At 59.1% G+C, this 24,821-nt stretch overlaps 1 protein-coding gene across 3 annotated transcripts in view; it reads left to right on the top strand.

Annotated features, from left to right (window-relative positions):
- Nucleotides 1-23,554, top strand: part of ST3GAL1 (ST3 beta-galactoside alpha-2,3-sialyltransferase 1) — a 95,711-nt gene extending 72,157 nt beyond the window's left edge. For 2 of the 3 annotated variants that reach the window (XM_043601830.1, XM_043601832.1), the window contains 6 exons: nucleotides 4,083-4,989; nucleotides 13,473-13,669; nucleotides 14,727-14,906; nucleotides 15,654-15,699; nucleotides 17,097-17,216; nucleotides 19,003-23,554. In XM_043601830.1, coding sequence (XP_043457765.1) covers nucleotides 4,678-4,989; nucleotides 13,473-13,669; nucleotides 14,727-14,906; nucleotides 15,654-15,699; nucleotides 17,097-17,216; nucleotides 19,003-19,176 — 1,029 coding nt within the window. In that variant the 5' untranslated portion in view covers nucleotides 4,083-4,677 and the 3' untranslated portion in view covers nucleotides 19,177-23,554. Of the gene's footprint in view, nucleotides 1-2,122; nucleotides 2,530-4,082; nucleotides 4,990-13,472; nucleotides 13,670-14,726; nucleotides 14,907-15,653; nucleotides 15,700-17,096; nucleotides 17,217-19,002 lie in introns of those variants that run through there. The other variant, XM_043601833.1, reaches the window with a different exon arrangement.
- Nucleotides 23,555-24,821: the final 1,267 nt, after the last annotated feature.

Below are 24,821 nucleotides of genomic sequence, written 5' to 3'. Positions count from 1 at the left end.
GGTGCTAACATGTGTCACCATGGTGCCAGTGACCCGTTTAGACTGTCACATACACGTTCTCCGTGCTTCCTCCAGTACAGGCATACCGTGGGGATCTCGAGAGTTCAGTTCAGCACGATCCAGTGGATACAAATGAGTTTTCTGGAGCGTACAGGAGTTATACTTGCACGGGGGGAGTCTATTATGTGTGCAGTAGCATTATGCCTTAAAAAATCAAGGTGCATACCTTAACGTAGAAATCCTTTTCTGTTAAAAAGTGCTAACCCTCGGGCGCCTGGGTGGCGCAGTCGGTTAAGCGTCCGACTTCAGCCAGGTCACGATCTCGCGGTCCGGGAGTTCGAGCCCCGCGTCGGGCTCTGGGCTGATGGCTCAGAGCCTGGAGCCTGTTTCCGATTCTGTGTCTCCCTCTCTCTCTGCCCCTCCCCCGTTCATGCTCTGTCTCTCTCTGTCCCAAAAATAAATAAACGTTGAAAAAAAAAATTAAAAAAAAAAAAAAGTGCTAACCCTCATTTGAGCTTTCAGCCCACCGTAATCACTGATCACGGGCCATCTTCACAAATCTAATAGTGAAAAAGGTTGAAATATCGCGAGGATGGCCAAAATGTCACGCAGAGATGCGACGTGAGCGAACACTGTTGGGAAACGGCACCGATAGGCTGGCGAGGCACAGGGATGCCACTGTCCAATTCGTAAGAGACGCGGTATCTGCAAAGTGCGACTAAAGGGAGCGGGCTTGTCCTCCAGCACGTGGCTGAGAAGTGCCCGTCACTCTGCAGGCGGGCCAGGGGGCCGTGTCCCCGGGGAGGTGTGGCCGGCCTCCCTCGCCACACGCGTGCGGAGGTCTCAGGCCCGTGGCATCTTGGTCCGCGTTCCGCTCCCGGGAGCAGGGCTGGCTTTCGCCCGTGTGTCACAGGCTGCGTCACTTACTGGAGTACAGGGCAGTCACGCTTTCCTTGTTTCTTCCCGGGGCTGGGGAAGGGGTGGAAGGGTGTTCTCGCTTTTCCATTGCCGTGTACGTGAGGGCTTTGGAAGGCACTCACTGATGCTGGCACAGAAGGTCTCTGCTGGGATGGGATCCGGGCGAGCGCTCTGGCCTCGGAGATGCGGCTACCGGGACGTGCCGAGTGGACGGGAGGAGGGTGTTGTGGTTCCCCTGTTTCTGCAGCCCAGCCTTGCCCTCTGTTCCCCCCCTCACTCCAGCCCAGCATCAGCTCAGAGCATGAATATCTGTCCCATGGAGCCAGGACCTTGTAGGGACCCTGACAGCTCATTCAGAACTTTATTTGATCTGTGCGGTCCAACAGTCCTCTATTGGAGTGACCTTGTCTCTGCCCTTGGTGTCGGCGGGTCCCCATGTCACTCTGAGCAAACTTAGCCTTTCTAGTGGCTTCCACAGCCCCGTGCTCTCCACCCCACCCTCACACATGCCTGTTCCTCTCCTCCACATCGATCCGGGTGGACCAGCCTCCTTTCTCCCAAAGGCACCAGGGCCTTGCATCTGCCTGGGAACCTCCCACCTTACACTCTTTCTTGATGTGTCCCAACCACCTATCCCAGAGCCTGGAGCATCGCAGAGCCCTAGAAAACATGCAGTGCGTGGAGCAGATGACTGGACAAGCCTTGCCTGGGTGACAGCCCAGCAAAGTGGAAAGAATCTGTGATACCAGCCCCATTTTCCAGTTGAAGAAACGGTTCAGGGAGGGCAGGTGACTTGTTCACGGCCACACAGCAAACGGGCGGTACAGCCTGGTTGAGAATCAGCGTCGTCTGATTCTCCGTCTGTGCTTTTGTGCCCAGCTCTCCCCTCTGGATGGTTGGCCCTTGTCTTTCCTGGCATCTGCTTCGGCGTTCCTTTTGTGCCGTGTGTGTGTGCCAGGTGACGGGGACCCACCAGTGAGTGAGACTGAGTTCCCGTCCTCGTGGAGCTCCCGGCCCAGGGAGGAGACAGATGAGTAAACAGGACCCCCGGAGTGGAGCCAGATGCTGTGGAAGCCAGAGAGGAGGCTGCTCCTGCCAGGAGGAGGCAGGCCTCCTTCCAGGAGTCAGCACCAGCTGATCCCTGAAGAATGAGTGGGAGTCCAGCAGGGCGGGATGGTCTTTCCGCACAGTGGGGTCAGCCTGGGCAGGAGCCCAAAGGCAGGGACAGCTCTGACCTGTGGATCAATCGCACTGCTTCAAGCGAGAAGCAATCTGCTTTACAAAATAAAGGGGCTTTGTTACCTGTCTCATGTCACGCAGATGTTAAGGCAGAGGGTGGACTGCAGGTAAGGCTGGACCAGGTTCAGCACCACCTGCCCCGGTCCTGCTCAGCCCTCGCTTCGTCCGCTTGAGCCATTAAACCGGCCGGCACGACCTTGACTTTTATGTCCAAAAATCAAACAGCCAGAGCAAAATCAAGTTTCTTCGCCTCCTGCAAGTCAGGGGGTTTCAGTCTGACTGGAGGACTTAGCACACATACCCATCCATCCCTGCACCGAGAGGGCCGGGAATCCCCTGCCAGCCAAGTCAAATCCGAGCCTGCCCTTGACGGTAAGCAGGTTAATCTAACTCAAGTGACAGAGCTGCTTCTTCCTGGAAGAGCCGGCCGGGGCGGGGGGGGGGGGGGGGGCGGAAGGGACAATTCTGGACACCCGTAGGTTACCAAGACAAGTGGGGTTGTTTTGAACAGTGACAAGTGGTGCACTGGGCAAATCAAGATGTCCCCTTGCCCACTGGGCTGAAGATCGGGAAGGTCGTAGAGGGCGGTAGCACATTGGAGCCCTGGATGTCTCCAGGAATGCGCTATAGATTTAATCTGATTTTTGCCCCCCCCCCTTTTTTCTATAGTAATCAATAGCCCTTCAACCGTTACTTTCCTAGAAAAAAAATGCACCTGTGGCATCTACACATTGAGGATGGGGAGGAACTGACCCGACGGAGATTGGGGCTGGGGCAGGGGACACATGCTAAGCAAAGACCAGAGTCAGCAAGCTCAAGTGAAGAGGTGTGACCGCCATAAGGTCAGGGACGTCCGGGGACTTGTGCTATGCATATCCGAGGCGTCCCTGTTGGCTTCCTTTGATGAGATCTGCTCCCCCTTTCGGATACACCCTTCCAGCCGAAGACCAGTTGCCAGGTAGCGTATCGCTTCCCGAGCAGAGTCCTTGATCCTGGAACTCCCCTCCCCGCGTGTGGAAGCAGAGGGGTGTGGATTTGGATTCAGGACCTGCTTCCTCCTTTCCCCATGACCTGGGGAGGGCCATGCGGTCTCCTTGAGCCTGTTTATTCTGAGGACAAAACGGGGAACCCCCGTTTGTCTGGCAGTACACTTTGAGGACTCTTGGACGAGATAGGTACGCAGGAATGATCGACCATCGTGTCCGGCTCTTAGTGGATCGTCCAAGAATCCTCATCCAATCGTGCGTGGAAAGAGGAGAAGGAAAGCTGAACAATCACCTAACAGATCCCAGAAGCTCAGCCTGTCGCATTTTACCTTACCTTTCTAACCACTTCTGAGTGGAGGTGTTGTTTTCCCATTTCACAGAAGAGGAAACTGAGGGCCGGGAAGACTGACGGACTTCCCAAGACCACAGGGCTGGTAAACCAGAACTTGAACCTGGGCCACCGAAAGCCTGCTTCATAGGGCTGAGGCTGACCGGCAGAGGGTGCATGCCAGGGTGCGCGGAAGCGTAGAATTGTTGTTGAATTCAGAATCCAAAGGAGAGTGAAGGAGCGAGAAAGGAGCCCGTACGTAGCAGTCTTTGGGTGCCTGGCGCTGTTCGTGCATCGTTGACTCATTTCACAAACTTCGGTTGAACGCTTACATGTACAAGGCTCTGGCTGCAGGAGAGATGGCGGGGGGGGGGGGGGCAACTTCTGTGTCCCTTAGCATCCTGGCGGAATAGGCGCCAACATCCCGTTATCCCCAGGCACACCCCGAGGCTCAAGACGGGGAGTAAACCCTCCGTAGCCTCCCACCTCTTGGCTTGACAACAGAGTGGGAGATCACGGAGCTCATCCTGGAGGAGGTGAGGAGAGAGAGATGGGTTTTTAAAACAAGCTAATGCGATTTCACCCTGTTTTCTTCCTCCTTTTCCGTGCAGGTGACAGACGGCCCTCAGTGCCTTCGTCAAGCAGGCTGCTTAATGGTGACAGCGTGGGAAAGACCGGGTTGTAATTAAGTATCAGCACACATCATCCCTTCCGGAGGACGGTGGCAAAGACACCTTCCCTCTCTCCTGCACCGTGACCCTTCCTTTGAGGTCCTCACCACCCTCCCCCCTCCAAGAGTCCCTGCATCTGTCACAAAGATTAATTGCCCCTCAACCCCTTTGGATGGGAACGGAAATCATATTATTAAGTTTGATTAAAGCTTCGAGAGACACTATTGGCTGTTTAAGGACTGCTGACCAAGCCGCCTGCTTATCTCCTGGAAAGACAGATTATATGCGAGGGGAATCAACCTCACCCCGAGTGGTCACTTAGCCGCCGGCCGTCACAGGGTGATGTCCGGCACACTGGGGTGGCCGCTGGCCCGCGGGAGCGAAGTCGGCCGCAGTCCCCCTGGGAGTCCCCGCCTCGCCTTGTGACCGAGCCTCCGTCCCTGGGATTTTTCTTCCGCGTCCCCCCCTCCCCCAACTCCCGGGCGTGATTTCCTCCAGCCCGTCCCTGGGAGGCGTCCTTCCGGACAGAGCAGAAATGGTGACCGTGAGGAAAAGGACCCTCAAAGTGCTTACCCTCCTCGTCCTCTTCATCTTCCTCACCTCCTTCTTCCTGAACTACTCCCACACCACGGTGGCCACCACCTGGTTCCCCAAGCAGATGGTCGTCGAGCTGTCCGAGAACTTCAAGAAGTTCATGAAGTATGCGCACAGGCCCTGCACGTGCGCCCGCTGCATCGGGCAGCAGAGGGTCTCGCCCTGGTTTGATGAGAGGTTCAACCGGTCCATGCAGCCGCTGCTCACGGCCCAGAACGCGCTCCTGGAGGAGGACACCTACAGCTGGTGGCTGGTGAGAGCCGGGGACTGGGTGTGGGTCCGGACTGGGCGGAGGCTGGGCCCCCGGGGGGCCCCGCCAGGCTCCCATTCATTCACCCGACAACTATTGGACGGGGACCCGCGATGCGTAGATCAGAGCAGAGCGTTCTGCGTTCGCTTCCTGTGTCTGCGTAGACGGCTGCCCCAAACCGGGTGGTTTGAAACAGCAGACACATCACGCCAGGCTCAACCGCCATCTTCACGCGACCCTCCCCTCTGGGTCTCTCTGGGTCTCTGGTCTCTCTCTCTCTGCCTTTCTCTCTAAGGCCACCTGTTACTTGGTTCAGGGGCCTCTAAATCCAGGATGCTCGTTCATGACCCTTTTCCACATGGGCCCCTTCACAAGTTCGGGAGCTGGGACGTGGTCATAACGTTTGTGCAGGGCCACCGCTCTGCCCACTAGATACCGAGATGCAAAAAAGAGACACGGTCCCTACTCTCCTGGAACTCTGTTCTGGCCGAGAGAGACAGATCCGAGACGGAGAAGCCAAGCTCAGGGGGAGGTGTCCTGAGGAAGACCAGAGGAGGTTTGTGAGAGAAGCCAAGGGCCAGGGGGATCCTATCATGCGGCTGTCGGGGAAGGTCTCTGAGGAAGCAGGACTTGAGCTAAGCCCCAGAGGTAGAGGAGGCGCCGGCCACGGAAGGGTCTGGAGAACGTGCCGGAGTCACAGCAGCAGCGAGCACAGGGGCCCTGGGGTGGCGCCCGCTGGGTGTGCTGGCCTGGAGGTGGGTGGCACCACGGTGAGGCGTCGGGTTTGTTCTGTGTGCACCAGGGAGCCTCCGTGGAGCTTAGCCAGGGGCGTCCGCGATCCGGTCTAGTGGTCTGAAAGGTTATTCCGGGTGTTGAGCCCCAAAGTGGATTGAAGGGGAGTAAGAAATAATTCCTCCCTTGGAGATTCCTTGGGCACTTCCTGTATGCCAAGCGCCAGCATATGGAGATGGAAAAGTCTTCCCTTTCTTGGGTTGCGGGGGTGGCGAGGGAGGAGACGGACAGCCGCACGCCAGGGCGATAGAGCGGTACTTGGGAGGGAGCGCAGGAGATGCGCAGGTGCAGAGGAGGGGCGTCAAACCCCACCCTGGGTCTGGGGCTGTCGGAGGAGACCGTGGCCACGCTCATCATAAAAGATTCAGAGAGGTTGTCCGGGTGGGGACCGGAGGAAGGGCTCTCCAGGCAGAGGGACCGCTTGGTGCATCGGCCTAGAGGCGTGAGAAAGACCGGTGGGGCTGCTGGAGGCATAGAGCGTCCTGGCTAAAATCCGAATGCAAATGGGGGGGGTGGGGTGTGAGCCATGAGGCCATTGACGTTAGCTCATGAAGGCCTTCATGTATCCTGTTATGAAGTGGAGTTGAGTGAAGGCTGAGAAAACCGGGGGGGCTTCCTGTAAGAAGCCGACTTTCCCTTTCAGCAACTCTTTTTTCTTTTTCTTTCTTCTTTCTTTTTTTTTTTTTTTGTTTTTTGTTTTTTGTCTATTTTTGGGAGAGAGCGCACGGGGCAGGGGAGAGGCAGAGAGAGAGGGAGACAGAGGATCCGAAGCAGGGTCTGTGCTGACAGCATAAAGCCCGACATGGGGCTCGAGCTCACAAGCTGTGAGATCATGACCTGAGCCAAAATCAGATGCTTAACCGACTGAGCCACCCAGGCGCGCCTCTTTAAGCACCTCTTGCACTCCGGGAGCTTGTGGTCCATTTGGACAGCTGAGAAGAGGCTGAAATGACTCCGAAGAAGTGAACCGGAATGCCTGCGCCAAGCCTTGGTTCACTCACTGAGCTGTGTTGATCACATCAGTGTGCAGGACCTGGGGTGCGTTCCCGGGAGGTGACAGAACAGAGCAGGCAGGGTCTACACCCCCTCGAAGATTCCAGAGTCTAGTAAAGGAGGCAGTGGACCAAAGCTTGGCCAGGCAGGGTTTCGCCCTCACACTCTTGACACTTGAGCCTGGATACCGCTTTGTTTCTGGGACTGTCGAGCACATCGTAAGACGTTTGGCACAAGTGTCCCTGGCCTCTACCCACTAAATGCCGGCCTCACCCGTCCCCCAGCTGTGAGAACCAAAACGTCTCCAGATGTTACCAGATGCCCCTGGCAGGGAACTTCTAGAGTGGACAGCCAGGATGGTATTCATCGACCTCCTTCCCTAAGGCCCTCAGGGAGGGCAGCTTCTAAAATTCGCAGGCTGGGCCGAGCCCAGAATGTACAAAAAGGTGTAAGAAAACCACACCAGTTTCTCGCTATACCCTAGGTATCTTCACAGAACATGCTCTGTGCCTTCTAGACTTAGAAATCAGGGCGTAGCGTCACGGTCCCTGGCTTTTGCTCCTGACGTTCTAGGTCTTACCAAGAGTGCTTTTGAGTGAACCTCTTCATGTTGCCGAGTCTCAGACTGAGGTTATACCGGCCGCCTTGCCCACGTTCTCTACGACACGGCAAACATTAGCTGCTAACATTTCTTTTAAAAAATTTTTTTTCATGTTTATTTTATTAGTTTTGAGACAGAGAGAGACAGAGCATGAATGGGGGAGGGGCAGAGAGAGAGGGAGACACAGAATCGGAAGCAGGCTCCAGGCTCTGAGCCGTCAGCCCAGAGCCCGACGCGGGGCTCGAACTCACGGACCGTGAGATCGTGACCTGAGCCGAAGTCGGACGCCCAACCAACTGAGCCACCCAGGCGCCCCTAGCTGCTAACATTTCTATTTATTTATTTATTTTGCTGGCTGAATGGGCAAGTAATAATGAATTTGCTTTCCGCCCCCCCCCCCCCCCAGCGCTTATCAAGGCTGAACATTTTTCCAAGTGACTGTTAGCATTTTATCAAATTGTCCTCCCACGTCCCCACCCCCAGCTCTTATCCACAGCCCTTCTTTTTCTGCAGCTCAGCCCCTGGTGGCCACTTGGAAGAGATGGGCGCTGGGAAGAGGGAGCCCCCGGTGAACAGAAATCGATAGCAACGAGCCGGGCATTAGAGCTTCCGGGTTCCTTGACGGGATGCGGGCCACATGTCTGGAGTGAAGATGCAGGACACGACGTCTGACAGGCACCCCTGTTCTGTGGGTGGAGGCCCGGAATATTTGCAATCAAAAGCAGCTTAGGGATTCCAAGATGCGTCAGGGCTGGGCTTGTGGGCCCCCAGACAGCCGGGGCAAGATGTCCCTGATGGATCCAGACCCAGGGCTCCAACCACAGAGCCCGTGCCTTTAAAATGTCGTGAGCCCGGTCAGAGCCCAGCTGCGGGGCACTCGGCTGGCAGGGAACCAGCGGAAGGTGGCTCACACCGTGTGACTCCCACACTCGCCGCGTCCCAGACCCCTCGGAGCCCGGCGTGGAGCCGACGGCTGGAGTCGACACTTCCAGCTCGGTCCGTACCCAGGGAGCACCCAGCCAGGCGAGGCCACTCAGCCACCAGTGGGGGAGCCGGGCCCACAGACCCTTCGTCCCTCCTTCCCCGAGGTTTTGGGAAAGTGCGGAGGATGTGATGTCGGGGCCCGGGGCCGACCAGCCGAGCCGGGGGGACTCTGAGGCCAGAACTGTGGGGTCCCGCGTCTCTGAGCTTCAAGGTCCCCGTGGGCCTCAGGGGCCTCCCGGCAGGTGAAAAACACAAGGCAGATGTAGCCCCGACGGGAGCAGGAAGACCAGGGCAATCGCACAGGGTCCCCCCCCGGCTTGGTGCCCGCCCCCCATCTGCCTGCCCGGTGACCTTCTCCTCCCGCCTCTGTCCCAGGCACCCTGTGTCCCGGCCACATTTCCACTCCTGAGACAGGCCACACGGTGTTGGGCCCTCCCGCTCCGTGGGGCCCGGGGTCCTGCCCCAACCACAGGAGACGTCTATTCGGCCCCGATCATTGTGCTCAGTGCACTTGATAATCGCAGCCCCCATCCAATGCCAAGCGCCACCGTGGCCAAGCTTTCCAGGCACTGCCCTCCAGCCCCCCGACTTCACCACAGCCCGGGAGGTCATCTGAACCTCCGTTTCTCACTGGTGAGGGGCACAGTGGCATCACATTCTAGTGCCTAAGCCCTGGAGCCAGGCCCGGGTACTCATACCTTGGGGGGCCCTGGGGAACCCACTCCACCTCACCGCACCTCAGTTTTCTCATCTGTAAAATGGGTGCCTCGTATCACCTTTCTCGTAGGATGGTTAAGCTTTCTGACCCTTGGTTTCGCGGTTCAGGTCTCGATCTTGCAGTTCGAGAGTTCAGGCTCTGCCTCAGGTGCAGAACCTGCTTGGGATTCTGTGTCTCGCTCGCTCTCTCTCTGCCTCTCCCTCTAAATAAATAAATAAATAAATACACAAACTTAAGAAAAAAACAAAAAAAACAATGCTTGCCCCCACCTATGATGGGCTTTCAAAGTCCGGCAAAAGTCCCTGCTCTAACCTGCCCACGCCACACGGCATCGAGCACACGATGGGGGCTCAGCAGCGATGGGTCCCATGGGTGTGTGAACGTGTGTCGACCCTGGTAGAGGACATTCACGTATTCAGCAAGCATAGCAAAGGCACACGGAGCAGGCTACCGAATGTCACGCCTGTGCTTGTGGCTCGGATGCCGAGGGGGCCGGACAGACAAGCCCACAACAGCTGCGGGTCACACGACGCCTGTGCTGAGGGACCCGAGGTTCCCAGCACACGCATAAGGGCCAGGACCAATATCGTGGGGGGTTGTGGGAGGCCGTGGGAGGCCTCCCAGGTGCCGCAGGGCAGGCTGGACCAGGAAGGAGGAGCAGGGTTCACTGGATGGAGAAGGAAGGAGGGATGGGAGGAGAAGGTGCCTCTTTGCAACACACACGGGGGCTTGCGACAGGGGGCACAGAAGGCCAGACATCACGCCTCCAGGCTGGACTGTCTGTGCTGTGGTTCACGCCCCCAAGATCCCCGTGGGATCACGTGCAAGGGCACGTGCAGTGAGAGAGGCTCTCCCAGACCGTGCTCCGAGCCTGAGTGTGCCCAGGATGTGCGCCTCCCTGTCCCAGCCCGCCGAGGGGGGTCCCACAGTGGAGCCGGCGTGCCCGGCCCTCCCTCGCTGCGGACAGCGCCCGCCCCTCGCGGACGCATCCCGGACTTGACCTCTGCTTCCCGGCCCCGCCCTGAGTCGCATGCGTTTCCCCGTCCACAGTTGGCAGGTGCCTCCGGAGCACGGACTGGATGCAGACAAGGATACTGGGAAACTCCTCAGGATGAGCGAGGGGGGGAGGGTGAACTTTGAATGCAACGTTCTCTCCGATGCACAAGTCAGCACCTGGTAGCACCCTTCCTGTTACTTACAAAAGGCAGGGAGACGCGACAGACTGTTCCTTCCCAAGGAGGACAGGAGCAGGGACGCAGCACTGAGTGCCCTGCCCCGACTGACCCAGCTGGCCGGTGGGTGATTTCGGATTCTAACCTGCAGAAACACAGCCCGGCTTTCCTCCCCCAAGTTCTTCCCGGCTGTGCGGCTGACGCGCCCAAGGGCCTGGCCCCTTCCCCTCTCGGGGCCTCGGGGTCTCCAGCGCTGCCAGGAAAGCCCTGCAGCGGACCCCGAGTTGCTGACGTGGGGCCATGTGCCGCCTGTGCGTGGCCAGCGGCGTGATTCTAGGTGATGCGAGGGCGTCAGACGCGAGGGTTCCAGAATCGCGCATCTCAGAGCGAGGAAGGGAGTCCGCTGTCATTGTCTCGCTGGGTCTGCAGTCGCGAGGACTTGAACCTGACCCGATGTTTCCTTTTGCACTTCAACCCCTGCCGGCTTTCCTTCTAACGGAGGGTGGGCATCTTGCCCGGGGCAAGCAACCGAATGAGCCCAAATGAAATAACGTTATTTTGTTTTCATTGTTTTCTGCAATTACTTTCTTCTTCTTCTTCTTTTCTTCTTCTCCGGCCAAGTAATCCTTGCTGTCCCTTTGTGGTGGGGATGTGAGAGTTCCTTTTAAAATGAACTTACTTCTTTTTTTTTTTCCTGCAATGAGTCATGAATGATGAGTAAGTCAGTAATAGCCGGGCTCAAGAGGATGCTGTGCTGTGCTCCCGAGTCACGTCCCCTGCCGGCTTCAAGCCCCGGGGCCTCCGAGGCAAAGCACGCACACAAGTGAGATACTAGGTGCTCAGTCAATACTGCCGAGCGCTGGATTGAAGAATGCCACGTCACCCCTGAATCCCACAGACTGTGCCAGACTCCCCCGAGGTAATGACACAACGTGAGGACGCTGGTCCTGAGCGTGTCTTCGCGGTGCTGGGCGCAGAGGGGCCCTTCCTGGGTGGGGCCGTTTATGGAGGCTCCTGAAGGAGAGCTTGGCTGGGGCCCTCTGCCTGTCCCAGCATTGCCCGGGAGCGGTTGGAAATGCAGGTTCTTGGGCCCAGCCCAGCCCTACTGAGTCGGGCTCCTTGATTCGGGAGCTTCCCAGGAGATCTTATCAGAAGCAGGTGTTTAACCTGGAGATTATTCTGTTTTACTGTGTTAAAATGTACCTAACAGTATTTACTACCTTAACCATAAGGTAAGCGTACAATTCAGTGGCTTTAAGCACATTCCCACTGTTGTGTAACCCTCACCACCACCTATAGCCAGCATTTCTTCACCGTGTCCCCCAAACCCTGCTCCTGTTAAACCCTAACTCCTCTTCCTCGTCCCCCGGCCCCGGGCAACCACCATTCTGCCTTCTGTCGCTATGGATCTGACCCCTCCGTATTTGTCTTCTTGTGTCCGGCTTACTTCACCAAGCATGGGTTTCCAAGGCCCCCCCCATGCTGTAGCGTCTATCAAAATTTCCTTCTGTTTTGTGACCCGAGTGATGTTCCACACCTGCCCTATCCGTTCACCTGTCGGTGGACATTCGGCTTGCGTCCGCTTTACAGCTGCTGTGAATCATGCCGCTGTGAACAGCAGGGTGTCTGTTCGTGACCCTGCTCTCCGTTCTTTTGAGGACGTGCTTTGGGATGGGATTGCGGACTTACGGGGTAGGTCTGTGTTTGTTATGCGCGGTGGCCACCCCATTTCCCCGCCAACGGCGTATGTGGGTTCCAGTTTCTCCATATCCTCACCAACGGATGTTATTTTCTTTCTCTGTGTTTTATGTATTATAACCCTCCTAGGGGGGGTGTGTGCTGAGCGGTCCCGGTCTTATCGCCCGTGGCAGGTGCGGAGGACGGGCTGGGGGTTTTAACTAAAGGAGTCATCTGGGCTTACCGATGGGCCTCTCCTTCGGAGATCTGATTCCTTCCGTCACAGGGCGGTGGGGGCCTGCGTGCCTCTGAATCTCCCTATGTGCCCTGTCACTAATGTGCTGGACAACGGCCAAAGCAATCTCTAACCCCTCCTTTCTTTCCCAGTCACTGCCCGGGGCCTGGAGCCGGGAGAGGCTGGTGGCACTCACCCCGCAGCCACCTCCCCCAAGCCCAGGGGCTGGGCTTTCCCGAGGTCTGGGTTCCAAGGGTCTGAGACAGGGGCCGTGTTGTGGGAGAGACTTTACGTTCGGTTTCTAAAAGCCTGGGTTCAAATCCTGGTTTGGATTTGGGACATGTGGTTCCACCAGGCTGGGCCCCAGAACATCCTTCTCACCGACGTTCCAGTGTGGTGTGATATATACACAGTGACATGGTGACAGAGTCCGATGGGTTGCTCCTTAGGACCAGGAGTGAGGAAGTCAGAAGTCTCGAGCTTGGTCTTAAAGGGTGAAAGCGATTTGCTAGGCAGACATCGGAGGCCTTGACGCGTCCAGCCAAGGGCTAGTTTCTCAGTCTTGCTGGAGCCCAGTGGTCCCTGGGGGGTGGGGGGTGGGGGGTGGTCAGGAGGAGGAAGGGAGCAGAGGCGGGGGTGGTGGGCACGGAGGGTCACCTGACCTTTCTCTCGTGTGGCTTTCTCATATTACCGGGTCTCAATGCCTCAGTGGCTGGCAGAGTAGCTCGCACTCAGTAGGTGCTCAATAAACATTTGCGGACTATGAGTGAGTGATCTTTCCCACCTCCCTGAGGGGTTCCTGGGCTTCCGGAGAGAGCTGTCCGAGCCTCCTCAGTCTCCAGGTGCCCAGCAAAAAGGAAGGTGCCAGGGAGGGACCCAGTGAGCACGGGGGGGGGGGGGGGGGAGCTCCGGGCCCAGTGAGCACAGGGGGGAGCTAGGGGCCCAGTGAGCACAGAGGGAAGGGGCTCCGGGCCCAGTGAGCACAGCAGGGAGGGGCTTGGGGCCCAGTGAGCACAGGGGGCAGCTTGGGGCCCAGTGAGCACAGCGGAGAGCGGCTTGGGGCCCAGTGAGCACAGGGGGGGAGCTCTGGGTCCAGTAAGCACAGGGAGGAGCTCTGGGCCCAGTGAGCACAGTGGGGAGCTAGGGGCCCAGTGAGCACAGGGGGCAGCTTGGTGCCCAGTGAGCACAGCGGGGAGGGGCTCGGGGCCCAGCGAGCACACGTGGGGCGCTGGGGGCCCAGCAGCCGGCTGACTGAGCAGCGGCCAGAGGCAGCACCGCTGGGCTGACCTGTCTCCTTCCGTCCTCGGCCCGCAGAGGCTCCAGCGGGAGAAGCAACCCAATAACCTGAACGATACCATCAAGGAGCTGTTCCAGGTGGTGCCTGGGAACGTGGACCCCCTGCTGGAGAAGAAGTCGGGGGGCTGCCGGCGCTGTGCCGTGGTGGGCAACTCCGGGAACCTGAGGGAGTCCTGGTACGGGCCTCAGATAGACGGCCACGACTTCGTGCTGAGGTGAGCGCCCATCCCCTTAGCTACTAGAGGCGCCTCGGCCCAGGGTCAGGAGGTCGAGACACCCCAGTCCTGGCATGGCCGGGCTCCCCCGCGGACCCCAGCACCCCCCCCCGCCCCCCGCGGGCCTCAGTTTCCCCAGCCATGCATCGTGGGAGGGAAGCGGACGAGCAGCGCCTCTCTGGGCCCAGATGGGAAACGACTCGCGGGAGGAAGCCAGCGGGGCCGGGAGCTTGGCACGGAGACGCCTGGCGAGAGGGCAAGGTTTATTTGAAGACTCCCGTTTAATCTTGAAAGCTCAGTCCCGTTTTGCAGTCGAGGCCGTAATAAAACCGCATGTCTTTAATGTCAATTCGTTTCCCCGTCACCGAGTAAAAGCAGATCCTCCAGGAAGACGTGTATCCTGGGTTTCTTGTCATAATCTCCACCACACTGTGCGCTCGGCCCCCCGGGGTCACAAGCGCCTCAGAGCGAGGACAGGCAGCAGGGGGCTGCTGCTCCCCAGGGGCCTTCTAGAACAGTCTCCCGTTTCCGTGGCCTCTGCGTTTATGCCCTTAGACCCCTCGCCTGGCTTCTGGGAGCCTCAGTGTGCCAGGTGTGCAGCAGGAATATTCGTGGTGAGGGGGAGCGGGTCAGACAAACCTGACTTGGAGCCTGCCACCCGGAAGCTGTGTGTCCTGAGACAAATTCTTTGCCTTCGGGTTTCTTCCACCGGAAAATAGGGCCTCAGGACGCCTCCCAGGCGTGGTTGGCATTACCATTAAGGTGTTAACGAGGTGCCTTGAGGGGCCAGGGTGGTGCCTTGTGCTTCCTAGGTCATCAGCAGAGACGATGGTCAGGCTCCTGTGAGGTCGTAAAAGAGAAACTGAGAGAGAACGAACAACGAACAACGCAAGCTTTTTCGCCGCGTCTTAACGACTTGAGTCCCTTTTCCAGCTCGGGAAGCTGGGGCCCAGCCACGGAGGGTGAGGCACCAGAGGTGGCATCACAGGCTTGTGGAGCTAAGGCTGACCCGTGCCCGTGGGATGCGGCGCGCGACCTTCTGTCCCTTGTCCCCCAGAATGAACAAGGCCCCCACAGCGGGCTTTGAGGCCGACGTCGGGAGCAAGACCACGCACCATCTGGTGTACCCCGAGAGCTTCAGGGAGCTGGGGGAGAACGTCAGCATGGTCCTGGTCCCCTTCAAGACCACCGACCTGGAGTGGGTGGTCAGTGCCACCACCACGGGCACCATCTCTCAGTGAGTCCCCTGGGGGGCTGGGGTGGAGAGGCCCCTCCCCTCCCCTCCCCTCCCCTCCCCTCCCCTCCCCTCCCCCAATGAGGGATCAGAGGCCTGCCCTGAGCATGCTGTCCTAGCTTGAGAGCCAGTCTCGGGTTCCTAGCTCCCTCCCTCTTCCTTAAAGGAAGTGGTTTCACTGTCCTCAAGGCCAGAAGCCTCCTGTCTGAGGACCAGCCAGCAAGCCTGACGGGTTGGGGTGCAGGAAGCCCGGGGCCGCCCTCCCAGGAGGGCGCTGAGGGAAGTGGGCTCAAGCAGCGGAGGAGCGAGGGGGCCAGGCCTGGGCTCGGCTGCCCTCCCACCCTGTCCCCGTTAGATGGGACATGAGGCCGGGTGGCGGGGCGTTTACACCTTCACCTTGGGGCACACGTAACCTTGCAGATGGAAAGGGGGCGTTCGTGGGGCTCATCGGCCAGCGCCCTAGCCGTGGCAATGCGCGCTCTGGCCTCTGCTGCGCTCTGTGGTGTGGGGACTTGGAGAAAGTCGCCCCCCGCCCCCCACCTTTCTGGGGGAAAGGCGGGGGTTTGAAAGTTCCTGAATTAGCCACGAGCGCCCTCTGGTGTCTACAGGTGGCCACTGCTGCAGGGGGACGGGGCTGTGGCGGGGAGGCCTCATCCCTCCCTCCCTCTCCAGTGTCCCCCAGCCAGAGCTGCGTGCAGGCAGCCTGCCCCCCCCCCGCCCCCGCATTAACCGCTCTTTCTCCCCTTGTAGCACCTACGTCCCTGTCCCCGCGAAGATCAAAGTGAAAAAGAATAAGGTGAGTCGAACTCGGCCCCTTCTCCTCTGAGCTCAGGCTCGTTTCGAAGGAGCTGTACGAGGCTGGAGAGCACCACCTCCCCCCTCTGCCGGCGCCTGGCTGCAGAGAGCCCTTGGGCCCCCCGGGCCCGCGGAGGCCGTAGCCCCCACTCAGCTCCCCTGCTCCACAAACACCGGGAAAGTGTCCCCGAGTGGGGGTCCCGGACCAGCAGCGTCACTGGGGTCCTGTCACAGCTGCAGAGACTCAGACCCACCCCAGACCTGCTGAATCAGACACTCTAAGAGGAGGGGAGGGGGCAGCGATCCGGGCTTTTACCAGCCCTCCAGGGATGCTGATGCCGCCTGCTCTTTGAGACCCAGCGCTGTGTGGCGTGAGCTTCTCAAAGCCAGACCTCCCCTCCTGCCTCCATAGCTCCATCGTCCCCAGGGGGCCCCTGGTAGGGGGGGTTGGCCAAGACGTGGGCAAAGGGCGGAAGGATGGAAGAAGTGAAGTGTCCACCCCACTGGTCCTTTGCATACGCTGTCCTCTTCAGATGGTGAGGTCAAGATCAGAGAGGTCGAGTAACTTGCTCAGGAACACACAGCCAGTTTGTGGTATGGCTGGACCCGGGCCTCCAGCCCCTGCCATTTGCACGGGTGCACCGCCCAGGGAATGGGGGGAGCCCTATGTGGGCCCAGTGGGTACAAGGGAAAGCCTCCCAGAGATGGCAGTCCCTTGAGGCCTGGCTGACTGATGACCAGAGACCTGCACGGTCCTCTGTTCTAGTCCATTCCCGGGGGTTGGCCTTAGGCTTCCTGGACATGCATTCCCTCTACCGCCTGAGACGTCCCCTTCGCTGTCCTCAAAGCAGCCGTGGGGGTGGAGTCAAGGGCAGGTCTGATTCCAGGCACCTCCCAGCTTGGCCACCCTGGCTGTGTGACACCGGGCACATCACCTAGGCTCTCTGAGCGCGGTTTCCTCATCTATAACACGAGGAGAGGGAAAGCTAGCGTGTGGGGTCATGTCGTGGCACAGAGATCATTCGACGGGTGGGCGGCTCAGCCCCTGCGTTTTCCTGCCCGTGACACAGGCATCCCTGACCCCGCCGCATGCTGTTCCCTGCAACCTCCCTGGCCTGATGTGAATGTTACCGGAAGTCCTCTTCTCAGCCAGCCTTCTCCCCACCCCCACCCCCGTACTTTATTGACTTTCTGCTTCATTTCTCTCCACAGCTCCATAGTTGTGTTCTATCTAGCACTCTCTGCCTCCGTGGTTAGGCCACCGCCGGTCCTTCCCACTAGGAGGGAAGGCCCACGAGGGCAGGGCTGCTGGCTCTGTTAGCTGCTCTGTCCCCCACGGCCACGACCGTGGGGGGCACCCAGCAGGTGCTCACGAGGGGCCCTGTCCTCTGCCCGCAGATCCTGATCTATCATCCGGCTTTCATCAAATACGTCTTTGACAACTGGCTGCAGGGCCACGGGCGATACCCATCCACCGGCATTCTGTCCGTCATCTTCTCACTGCACGTCTGCGATGAGGTACACCCGCCCCCCGTGCCTGCCAGGCCGCCCCACCCCGGGGGGAGCCCCTCATTCCGCGTTTCTCTGAGCGTCCGGGAGTGCGTCTGCAGTCAGGCCGACCCCCGGCCTCACCCGGGCCCCGACGCAGCTCTTCTCCCAGAAGCTCCCGTTCCTTATCTCCCCGCTCTGGGCATTCCCGAGAACGTTGGCAGGGACAAGCGTTCTGGCTCGCTCTGTGCAGGCTCCGGAGGCCGAGTCACAGCTGGTGGGTGGAGGCTCGGATCTGGGGGCAGAATAACGGAGCAGGTCGTAACGGGGGAGAGCTGGGGTCTCGATCCCGGCCGCTCTTAGAATCGTCTCCAGAGCTAAATCCCAGCACCCGGACCACGCCCGGGCCCGTGTTCGCCAGAATTTCTGAGGGTGGAAACCAGGCACCCAGGGCTTCCACTCTTCACCGACACTGAGAACCAGTGATCTTGCCAAGCACGTGTTGTGTTTCCCTTCGTGGGTCTGCCTGACCGTCCGCCAAGCCATGTTGATTTGGGGTGCTCACTGCCACCCCGGGCAGAGGAGCAGGGGGGCCACAACACCTACACCCTTCTTCCTCCCTGGCCCTGTGTCAGGCGGGGCAATCAGATGTCACATGCAGCCGTCCCCGCCCCTGCCCCACCTGGATCCTGGGGGACATCCGGGGAGGGGGGAGGGACTGTTCTGTCACCACCCTCCCCGTGAACCCGCACTGTCGCCAGAAGCCTGGGCTGTCTCTCCCAGAAGCCACCTCCCGTCCTCACCTCCACCCGGCTGCCTCAGAAATGCTACTCCCTTCTCTTCCCTCCTGCCCCGGGGCCACTGTGGTCCTGCTGGCCTTCACAAGAAAGCTGTGCTGGCCAGCTGGCCACCGAGGTGTCTCCTGCCCCCGGTGGGGCCCCACCCCCCAACTCTGCCCTCCCCGCTGCCGCAGCCCGGATAGCATTTCCTCTCCCTGGAGGGCATGTTCCTTCCTGGACATCTTCAACGCCTCCCCCGAGACCCAATTCAAGTGTCACCTGCTATCTCAGATCCCTTGCGTCCTTGGCCCTGCTGTCCTCTGTGCTGCGGGAGCCCTGACGTTAGCCCCCGCCCTCACTGGTGCTTGTGGTAAGTCACAGGCTCCAAGGTCTGAGACCTGACTCCTGAGTCCCTGATTTCCCCAGCATCCACCCAGGTGGCCCCGGTGATGAACTCTGATGTATCTATCCCAGTGCTTGGCACAGAGTAAGTGCTCAGTAAATGCTGGTCACGTGTGGGAAAGGCCCCCCTGGCCACGGGCCAGTGAGGGCTCCCGAACCGCATGGATATTAGCCTCAGGGAAGAAAGAGTTCAGCACCTACCACCTGCCTCAACACGGTCATTCTTCTTGGCCCATTTTCCGGATGAGGGACGCGAGGCTCAGAATAGCGGTTTGGCGCTCGCTGGCTCCGCCAGGCAGAGCTGGGAGCCCTGCTGGCAACTCCACTCCCCCTCCCCAGTCCCAGGAGCCTCCCTCTGAGAAGAGGCTGTCCTGCCCCGGCACCCTCGGGGCCACCCATGCGCTGGCCTCCCGTCGTGCCTTCTGGCGTTACACTTGACTTTTACGGAACTTGCTTTTGCTTCCCTGAGCCCCTGGGAGTCCCAGTAAGGAACCGGACGGGTTCTACGGAGAAGGGTTTCTAGGAGTCTTGGGAAGCATTGCTTACAGACTCGGGAGATGCCTGCAGGCTCCCCTTCTTAGAGGTTTTACCTGTGGCCCTGCCGTCTGGTTCTGACCTTTGCTTTGCCCCCGCAGGTAGACTTGTACGGCTTCGGGGCAGACAGCAAGGGGAACTGGCATCACTACTGGGAGAACAACCCATCGGCGGGGGCTTTTCGCAAGACCGGGGTGCACGATGGAGACTTTGAGTCCAACGTGACGGCCACCTTGGCGTCCATCAATAAAATCCGGATATTCAAGGGGAGATGACGCTGCAAAGGAGAACTGAGGCACGCCTCTCTGTGTCCAGCCCCAGCCTCTCGCTGGGGCCCTTCTGTCCTGGGAGCTTTGAGGGCCAGCCTCGGGGGTGGGGGCGTTCAGGTGCCCCTCGCGGCCTCCCCCGAGCCAACATTTGGCAGCGTCTGCTCAGCAAGGTCCCCGAGCCCCGCCGGGTCTGCGAAGGAAGTCTCAGAACTGGTCTTAGATGGAGAGGGCCCCTCACTGCTGTCCCGGAGCTGGAGGGAGGTGGGGAGATGCGGGGGAGGGTCCAGTCTCCAAACACCGAGGTCCCTTTGGCTTCTGGGGAGGGGGCAGATACTTGGGACTCTGTGTTCTAAAGGAAAGGACAGTTTTCCGGGACGGATGGGCGGAGACTTTTCCTCTGCCCGGGGACCCAGGGAAGACCTCAGGACAGAGCCGTGTTGGACCATGTGGACACTGGGGGCAAGATGGCGCCTTTCTTTGCACGATGCCCGGCCCCTCCCTCACTCGGCTCGACAACCCCCCGCCCCCCGCCGCCCCGCTGTCGTCCCAAAGCTCATTTACGGTGGCCGGAGAGGCTCCCCGCCCCGAAGGTCTTCATAGACTCGTGGCAGAGCGTTTCAGGCCCCGGCAGATGTCTTCTTCCCCAGCCGACGTCCCTGGAGCGATGGATCTTTGTGGCTGTAACCCTGGCTGAGAGTAGATCTGACCACTTCCGCGTGCCTTTGTGTCTGGGGAGAAACACGCGCATTGGCCGAAACAAGGCAAAAGCCTTGACTCGGGAGAGGGGAGCCCCAGCAATGCCGCCCCCTTGCCCTGTAGCTCGGGGGCATCTTTTCTAGTTTCGTGAGGCAGCGCCTGAGTTGGAGCAGAGCTGGGATGACGGGCAGTGCTGTCCAGAGGCGCGTCAGCCGCGGAACATCATTCTTGCTTACATTCACAGACCGTTGGATGTGGCGCCCATGACCTTCCAAGGCCACGCGTATAACCTCCACCAGCCGGCACTTTCCCCAGGAAACCCACGCTCTGGGCCACGTCCCTGCTGGCCACCTGCACGGTGTCCTGAGGGCTGCAGGGCCATCCCACGAACATGAGTTTCAGAGCGGGAGAAGACATACCTCATTCTCTCCCTCCCGGGCTGCTCTGATCTTTCCTCTTCAGCCTTCCTGATTATTTATTGATTGATTCTTTTAACTCCGCTGACGTCGTGTGCACTTTGTGGCTCTGTGGCTGGTCCTGACGGCTTAATTGAGCTTGTTCTTGCTTCGCCTGGCAGCCGGGGAGTGGGGGAGCTTGAATCTAGGTTCTTGGGGAGCTTCAGACTCGGGGTGGGGGGCGTCTAGGGCTTGGGGGCTTGCCGGTGGGCCGATCCCAGGGTTTCAGGTTGGCAGCTTTGCGGGGCGCTCCGTACCTCCTTCCCTTCGGCCCCACCTTCCTTCCTCGTCATTGTGGATTGGATTCAGTCTCGGGCTAAGAATCTCCAAAAGCCAGCGGGACTTCCTTGGGGCCGGGTGGGGAGTGGGGTCACACGTATAGGAGGACAGTGATTGTTGGCTCTAGTTACTGACCCTTAATCAGAAAAAACCGCTTTTCCTGTTGAGAGCGTTTGCTAACAGGCCATGCCACCTTGAGGAGGCGTGACAGCTTCCTGGGGGAGCGTGAGGCATGCCAGTCTCGGAAGCCACGGGGCCTGTCTCCTGCGCTCTCGTGGCTCTCTGGCAAGCCCCGTTCTCCCGGCTGCAGCCTCTCCCTCTACAAACAGGGAAGGAAGCATGTTGTCAGCTCCGGGGCCGCAGGTGGTATTAGGCAGTTCCCAGGGGTCCCCAGAAATGGCATGCCGCGTTTGTCTCCCCCCAAGCCTGTGCATATGAGCATCGTCACCGGGAGAGATTCCTTAGCCTTTATTAGATTCTCAGAGATTCAGAATCCAAAATGTGATGTATAAAAAAAAAAAAAAAAAACACACACACACACACAAACGACGTGTGCCTGTTTTAAAGTCCTCCAAAGCATGAGACTCTTGTGACCGGTGAAGGCTCATCAGTCACTGTGAGGTCGTCATCTTGATCATCCACGCTCAGAGACTAGAGCAGGCATCTGTCGATTGGCTGATTGAGCCCAGGGACAGCCCTTGAGAACCGTGGCCACTGAGACAGGGAGCAGGGTGAACTCCCGAGCTCTTCCTGGGTCCATACAGGGGTGACAGGTTCAGGGCGCGCAGTCGGCTCCTGGGCGTTGCTGAGTCAGAACAGGTCCCCGTGGGGAGGAGGCCCAGGCTGTCCGGCCCGGCTGCCCGGTCCTGGCCGTCTCGCCCTCCCGCTAGGCCCGTTCAAGCCCGCCTGCCTTCCCATTTAACAGATCAGAAAAGCAGGACCCAGGGAAGGGAAGCGACTTGCAAAAGTGAACCAACAATCGTGACAGCACGAGTCAACCATTTTGAGCAAAACCAGGAAATCGTCGGCTCTCTGTTTAAAACATCCTGAGGTGGGCTTTCCCAGCTGGGTTCCATCCAGCATCTCAGAGAACTGTGATGGGGGGTGGGCCTCTGCCTTCTCCCCACCTGGCTCGTCCCCAGGCTGCCCATGGTGGCCCTGCAAGCCCTGGTGTCTGCCTTTTGCCGCCATCCCCCCAGTGGGGGAGAAACCTTGCTCCTCCCAGTGCCCCAGCACATGTTTGTGTTCATTGGCTTGGCGAAGGGGTCTAAACCCAATGCGCTCCAATCATTGGGACTGGGATCGAATGCGCTGATTGGCTTAAGCCAGTTAGCGTCTCTACCCGGGGTAAGGATGGCTGAGAATTGGGCAAGACTGTTTCCCACAGAGCATTGAGCGTGCTGTGGGCGGGATAACAAGAAACCCCCAGCCAGAGGAGGCTCTCGAGTGTCCACCCCACTCACTGTTGGACTCCCAGCCCAGGGCTCTGCCGGGTCTCCAGGCACAGGGCTCCTGGGAGGCCAGCCCCGGGCCCCAGGCATGGAGCAGAGGTGTCCCCACCCGCAGTCATCAGTGCTGAGCCTAAAGCCAGAAAGATGGCGGCTGAGGAGGAAGAGAGATCTCGGCGCTCTCTCCAACCCCCAGTGAGCCAGGAGTCACCTCCTGCAAAACCAGCACCTGCTTCCACAGGCCCCCCTGGAGCCCCTGCCCTTACCCCCTCCCCCCGTCAGGGCACAAGGCAGGGCAGGTTTGTAGCGTCTGGCCCCCAGAGCCATCGGGCAGCAAAGAAAGTTCTTAAACCCATGCCTTTTGAGACTCTGGCTTCAGCGGGTGTCGTCGGGCAAACCCCACGGGCTGTGCTCAGTGGGAGAAGCCAGATACAAGGAAACAGGACTTAAAATAGGCCAGACAAGAAGGTGGGGAGGGCGATTCTTGTAAGTGCTGGGGGCAAGAAGGGCTGGGCGTCTGGGTCAAGGGTGGAGTGGAGTCACAGAGAGTATTTCGAGCCGTGACCTCTGCTTTAAGTGTTCTTGTCAAGGCAGCCCGAACGCAAAAACGGGAAACGGAAAAGAGCTCACCGTCCCCCACATGGGGAGCACCAGAAACGCTTCCTCCAGGGAAGGACAAGCCCCGAGTGGCCGCTGTCCAGCGACAGATGGCCGGCCGCTGGCCACGTGCCATCAGGAGCCAGCAGCTGCCCCTGTGCCACCCCCCTGCCGCCCCCCAGAGCTCGGGGTTAGCACTGTGTCCATCACGGACATCTGGTTGGAAGCAGACATGCCCACAGGCCATGTGGTCTGGGAGACGGAGTCAGCTTTCCGCTTTCTCGTCCTGAAGAACCTCCGCCTCTGGGGCACAGAGAAGAGAAGGTGCTGTGGCAGGAGGGGCAGAGACCCCCCCCCCCCACAGTGGCGTTCACAGCTGGCATCTGGGCATTAGCAGCTTCCTTGCTCATTAGACGAGCGGCAATGTGCTTCCCACAAGCGTCCAGCCCACCCCACCCCCCACTTTCCCTCTCAGCCCGTCAGAGACCTGCACTGGTGTTGAACTTGACCCCCTGGCTCAGCCGCCCTCATTGGGCAGAACTCCCATTTGTGTCCACCTGCGGATGGCCGTGACCCCGATGCCAGCTCTAACCTGCCACCTCGCCCCCTGCCCCCCCCCCCCGGAGGCGAGCGCCCTCCCCAGCCGCGTCAGCACGTCGCTGAACTCACGTCCAAGCCAAAGTTTCCCGAGCGCTTTCCGCTCCTTGGGTTCCTCGTCGTCGTCGTAAAATTTGCTTTCTTTTCCCTCTCGCCTCGTGTTTGTTTTGTAGCCGAGCGCTAATCTGGATGCATTTGGAATGAAGTTAGCCAGAGTCCGCCTTCCTCAGCCTTTGCTCTGTTTTATTTATTGTTGGACATTTCCAATGATCCAAATCAAAGTGAATTAAAAAAAAAAGCTATTTTATCGTTTGGGTGTGTTTGTGGTGTTTCTGGGCGGGGGCGGGGCATGCCTTCATGTTGTCCCCTGCCCCACAGCTTCCGGTCAGGGGTTCTGCTCCGGCCTAAAAACGCCCCAGTGGCTCACCGGCTGAGGGTCTCCTGGTTCTGCGTCCGTCCCTACCAAGTGCCCAGAGGTTCAGGAAGCACAGAGCGTTAGCCTCTCAAATGCCACCGTGACTCTCACTGCTGTGTGACTATGGCGAACCACCTCACCTCTCTTACCCTCCGCTGCCCCATCCGCCAAATGGACTTGACCATGCCAGCCGTCAGAAGGGGTGTGAGGTCAAGAATAAAAATCGCTCAGGAGGCCCGCCCGAGGAGATTTGCATCGGCCGCTTCAGACAGTCGCTGAATGAGATAGCCTTGGCCGGGGCCCAGGGTGGGCGAGGTAGGGTTCATCTCTTCCCAATAAACAGGTACATCCGTGGATGAATCCCAAGTTTGATCCAAAGTCGGCATAAGTCTCTGACTTTGTGAATAGTCCAGAAATCCAGTCGTGGGGTTCTATAATGTAAAATTAGTGTAAATGGTGATAGTCCCCAATTCGTGTCGGCTCTCACCACGGCCTGCTGGGCATGAACTTGACTTCTCAAAGCGGTCCTGCGGAGCTGGTGCGTGGTTCCCGGGTTTCCATGTTTGCAAACAGGTGCAGAGTTAAAGCCAGACAAGGGCAGGGGTGGGGTTCAAAGCAAGCGTTCCCTCTGAAGGTGCGGGCTCCCTGTCACTCTGCTGCCTCCCCAGGGGACGTCTCCCAGGCGAGGACCTTAGGGACGTCTTCCCAAAGTTGTTTGGAAAATTTGTGGTGAACTTCGGAAAGCAGCCCTCAGAGGCAGGAGGGGACAGAGAGGAACACAGGTGTCCTGGAGTCAGGCTGCCTGAGTTCCTACTTAGCTGTGCGAGTTTGGGCATGTCCCTGAACCTCTCTGTGCCCGAGCTCCTTGTGGATAAAGTCTGGGTGAGGGGGTACCTACCCTAGAAACACGCTTGAGAATTAAATGAGTGAATGCACACCGACAGGCTAAGAAGAGAATCTAGTGCCCAGGGAGCCTCCTGTAGATGTCAGCTGTTATTAAAGTCGTGAGGAGACGGGGCTCCTGGGTGGCTGGGTCGGTTAAGCGTCCGACTTCGGCTCCGGTCATGATCTCGAGGTCCGTGAGTTCGAGCCCCACGTCGGGCTCTGTGCCGACAGCTCAGAGCCTGGAACCTGTTTCGGATTCTGTGTCTCCCTCTCTCTCTG

This window comes from Prionailurus bengalensis, chromosome F2 (assembly GCF_016509475.1).
Source record: "Prionailurus bengalensis isolate Pbe53 chromosome F2, Fcat_Pben_1.1_paternal_pri, whole genome shotgun sequence".
In the NCBI taxonomy this organism is placed as follows: Eukaryota; Metazoa; Chordata; class Mammalia; order Carnivora; family Felidae; genus Prionailurus; species Prionailurus bengalensis.
Note: the sequence above shows the minus strand (reverse complement) of the source record. Positions and strands in the feature narration are given on the sequence as shown.